The sequence below is a fragment of the Hipposideros armiger genome, unplaced genomic scaffold, assembly GCF_001890085.2.
Source record: "Hipposideros armiger isolate ML-2016 unplaced genomic scaffold, ASM189008v1 scaffold_385, whole genome shotgun sequence".
NCBI classification, from domain to species: Eukaryota; Metazoa; Chordata; class Mammalia; order Chiroptera; family Hipposideridae; genus Hipposideros; species Hipposideros armiger.
In genome coordinates this window covers 63,693-67,736 of record NW_017731735.1, presented here as the reverse complement: position 1 = coordinate 67,736, position 4,044 = coordinate 63,693, and the positions used below count along the sequence as shown (strand labels likewise).

Sequence of the window (4,044 nt, the reverse complement as noted above, 5' to 3'; positions counted from 1 at the left end):
TCATGCCCTGTTTCCCTTGTATTTGGTTGTGTATAGCTGTCAGTGTACTCATCCAGCTCAGATGCTGGTGGGTACGGGATTCAGAGCATTGCAGGTAAGTTGAAGGAAATTTTAGAGAACTTAGCCCAACTCAGGTATTGCTTCTCTGGAATACTTGGGGACATTGTGTCATTTCTGAAGGAAGTTGAATGTTGAACTTGGGTGGCTCTGATGCTCTTGGGGACCCCTCTCCTGGGCTAGAATGGCCATGCCCAATAGGTAGCCCCATGGTGACTGCTGCAGCAGACCCATCCTGAGGACTTCCAGCTCTCCCCCACCCCCCTATCCTGAGTGCTTGTACTTAAGAAATTTTCTTCTTTCCCGCTTGGCAGATGCTGCTCTGGCTGTAGAAACACTATTGAGGGCTGAGGTAGGTGTAAGGACACAAGGTATCAATAGCCCAGGCTTGGGGCCATCTCCAAAAACAGTCATGGGGAATTTGCTATGGTGCATCTGTGCCCTGAATTGCAGTGGTTGAGGCACAGGGTTTGAGGGGAGATGAGAAGTGAGAGGAGAAGGGGTGGGAGTAAGGAAGGAGGAGGAAGAAGAAGAGGGGGCAGAGGATAAAGAAGGTAAATTAGTGCCAGTATTATTCTGGATGTTAAATCCTATTATGCAGATTGAAATATTTTTCTTTTTTAACCCACAACACATACAATGTATAGGAAAACTGGTAGGTAAGATTATTCATCTGGCAAGACAGGAGCGCAGTGCTGTTCTTCAGAGAGGAGGACCTGGACTTCTCCTCGTAGAACAGACCAGCTCTGGGGGAGCTCTAGGGGAGAGGGAAGAGTCTCATGCACGCATATTGGAAGCTGCATCTTTATTGAACTTTGCTGGGGGTACAATCAGCAGGGGCTTTGTGTGCCTGTGGGAGCCTCCCTGGGCTCAGGCTGGGGCCAGGCTTCCATGGAACCCAGGGGCTACCTAGGGAGAGCTCCGGCTTTGGGATTCTCCCTGAGGCTGTCCAGGCTTCTGTGGCTACTCCCTCTTTAAGATTTTATTAATCCAGGGCACATATGGGGAGATTCGAGTGAAGACAGCAGGAGGCTTTGCATCTACACGTCCGTATGACACAACACCTTGGGCCACCCCAGCACACAGAAGGGGGCCCCCAGAGTCCCCCTGTGGGTTACAGAAAGCAGATCATGAGCAGGGGTCATCCTTGTGTCCCTACTGTCACCTCATCCTGGTTCTATCAGCCTCCTGGCTAGCACCAAGATAACCCTGAATCAGGCCAGGAATCCTGGCTCCTAATAGAGTCATAAGTTAGGGACTTAACGTCTTCTTTCGCTCTCTGACATAGAACCACCACTCTAGATCCTGTCCCCCTCCATCTTCTTCCTTTTTCTCTCCTGGAACCCTGTACAGCAGACTAGATGGGAGGGGTAGAGGCAGGACTTGGGTATGGGACGATGGAACCCAGAAGGAGGATTTCATTTCCCATAGTCCTAGAAACCAATGAGTGCAGACACCAGTCAACATACTAGGGGACTTCCTGAGCCCACTTTCTCCCAGGAGGATGCTGCCCCCCAGGGACTGATTGTGAGGAGGAAGTATAGGTATGCAGTACCTTGTATGCTGATTTTCTCTTCCGGGGGTTGCCCACACAGATTTGCAGGTTATAGTTGTAAAATGGATAGTATTCACAGGCTTTGGCATTCATGAGTCTCAGCTTCACCTCTCTCAGAGTATCTGATCCTGGCTTTTGCAGTCCTGTTTTCCCCCAGCCGGTGGCCCGACACACTCTCCCAGGTTGAATGAAGGTAGACCTGGTGGGCAGGGACACTGTTCCCACAGCATGGGTCAGCTTGGCTTTCGTTTGTAGCTATAAGAGAGGGAGAGTAGATGAACCGCCAGTCCCAGGGAAAGTGGGGGGGTGTGGTGTGGTAGAGTCCCCTAGTCAGGGCCAAGGGTTTCTCACTAATGGGGTGGTGATGATGTGGAGTGGCTGGGTGATCCCCAAGGAAGTGGGTAGGAAGAGCGAGAATGAGAAAGGTGCAGGTCAGGGAAAGGGCTAAAGAAGGGGAAATTGAGAAGTACAAGAAAGAGAATGGCACCTTCAGTAACATGATGTCATTGAGATCGGTGAAAGGGTTATATTTCGGATGAATGATTTGTTTTGTGACTTCCAGCTTCTGCCATGTGGATTCTTCCTCTTTCACGTTATGAGCTCCAAGAGTGACAGTAATTTTTCTGTTGAGAGGGAAGAGAGAGTCAGGAAAAGGTGCTGGTCTGAGAAGGACCCATTGTGCACAAAGGGACATCAGGCCCTCTTCACCAGTGCAGAGCTACCTGAGGAACTCAGATCTTACTCAGGCCAGAATTCCCCCCTAGGGATCACAGCCGTTGCAGGAAGGGCCAGGCCCTGGCAGGCAGACTGAGAGAGCTCTGCTGGCCCCAGGATGAGAGGGGCAGGGCAGTGTTGGCCTGCCTTGACCTGGGCTACGTAGAGTAAAGCCCCGGCCTCGGGAGATGGAGATGGCCAATAAATATGGTTGGTTCCTTCCAATATACATCACTGATCATCTTGAGATGAGAAGGGCACAAAAATCTCTCCTCAGGTCACTTTAAAGTTGTGTATAACTCTGTCTCCTACAACTCCTCAATGAAAAGAGAACAAGGTCAAAGTTTTCTTACCTTCCTTGACAGTGAGCAGCTGTCACCACAAATTCTTGACTTATGAGAAACCCACCACAGCTGGCAACATCACCATGTTCAGTGATGATTTCCAGATGGGCCATGTAGGGGCGGGAGTGTGGCTTGGACTCAGTGCCACTGATAATCTCACCTGAAACAGAGAACCCAAGGTTCCCAAACATAGGCTCACTGAGCCTTCAAACAGAGCACTGGGCATTCATGAGGAAAATAAGGTGAAAGCGGAGGGACCCTCCGACGCCCAGTCTCAGCCTTACCTGTAATGCACAATAGCTCAGCCTCTCCAATGTATCCTTTTTATGGGATGTCTCTACCCCAATCCACCCTGTCAGTCCTCATCTTACTTTTCAGAACACAATGGCTAGTCTGGATTCTGAGTTGTCATTTACACATTTCTTCATATTCTTATCCCGACCTCCTCCACACGAGGTCAAGGCCAGAGAATGACCAGGATACAGAATTGTGGATATTTTGAGGAAAGCAGGTTAAGAGATACTTCCAATGCCAGTTTTCTGATTCTTTCTCCACCCAAGACTTCTTGTTCCTGGGAAACTGTTATTAACTGCTGGGAAAGAGTATGACTCTTCCAGATAGAGATTTCTCCCCCTCCCCACCCCACCAGAACACTCACAATGGGCTCTTACAGTCTCATTGTAGGGTCTTCTTTGACTCAGGTCAGTAAGTTTGGAATAGGAGCTGAGGACCCAGAGGACAGGGAGTTACACCCTAGACTTACCAGCTCCAGCTTCAGCAGGCAAGAGAAAGACCAACCACAGGAGTAGGGCCGGCATTTTGCCAGTGATGCTGCCCATGGTAAGCTTCTTCTGTCAGCCCCTGCTTTTATAACCGCAGAAGTAGAAGAAAGACGGGGAGGGCTGGAAACCACAGAAACTACATTTTTGTCTTTCACTCTGGCCTGGCTTATCATCCTCATCAGAAATTCTCACAGCTCTCCTCTCTGCTCTGCTGGTGTGGCAGCTCTGTTCAGCGCCCAGGAGTCCTGGCTTCTAGGACGGGGAATGCGCCTTTCTCTTCTAACGCAGCTCTCTAGAGGCATAACAGTAACACACATTGAGAGTGGGGGTATTTTTAGACACTATAGTGATCTAGAACAGGGATCAGCCAACTTTCTGTAAATAGCCAGATGGTAAGTATTTTCAGCTTTGGGAGCCATACTGACTGTGGCAACTATTCAACTCTGCTGTCATAGCACAAAAGCAGACATAGACAAAATGTAAACAAATGAGTACAACCGTGTTCCAGTAAAACTTAATTTATGAAATCAGGGGTTGGGCTGATTTGGCCTGAGGGCCGTAGTTTGCTAACCCCCCCCCCCCCACACACACA

General features: G+C 49.5%; 1 protein-coding gene across 1 annotated transcript; it reads right to left on the bottom strand.

The window, feature by feature from the left end:
- Window positions 1-860: 860 nt before the first annotated feature.
- On the bottom strand, window positions 861-3,644 carry LOC109393626 (mast cell protease 4-like). The gene is made up of 5 exons (XM_019663037.1): window positions 3,434-3,644; window positions 2,680-2,830; window positions 2,100-2,235; window positions 1,613-1,867; window positions 861-1,164 (listed from the first exon to the last, which is right to left on the bottom strand). Exons 1-5 carry the CDS (start codon window positions 3,507-3,509, stop codon window positions 1,021-1,023), a joined length of 762 nt encoding a protein of 253 aa, XP_019518582.1. The 5' UTR covers window positions 3,510-3,644; the 3' UTR covers window positions 861-1,020.
- Window positions 3,645-4,044: the final 400 nt, after the last annotated feature.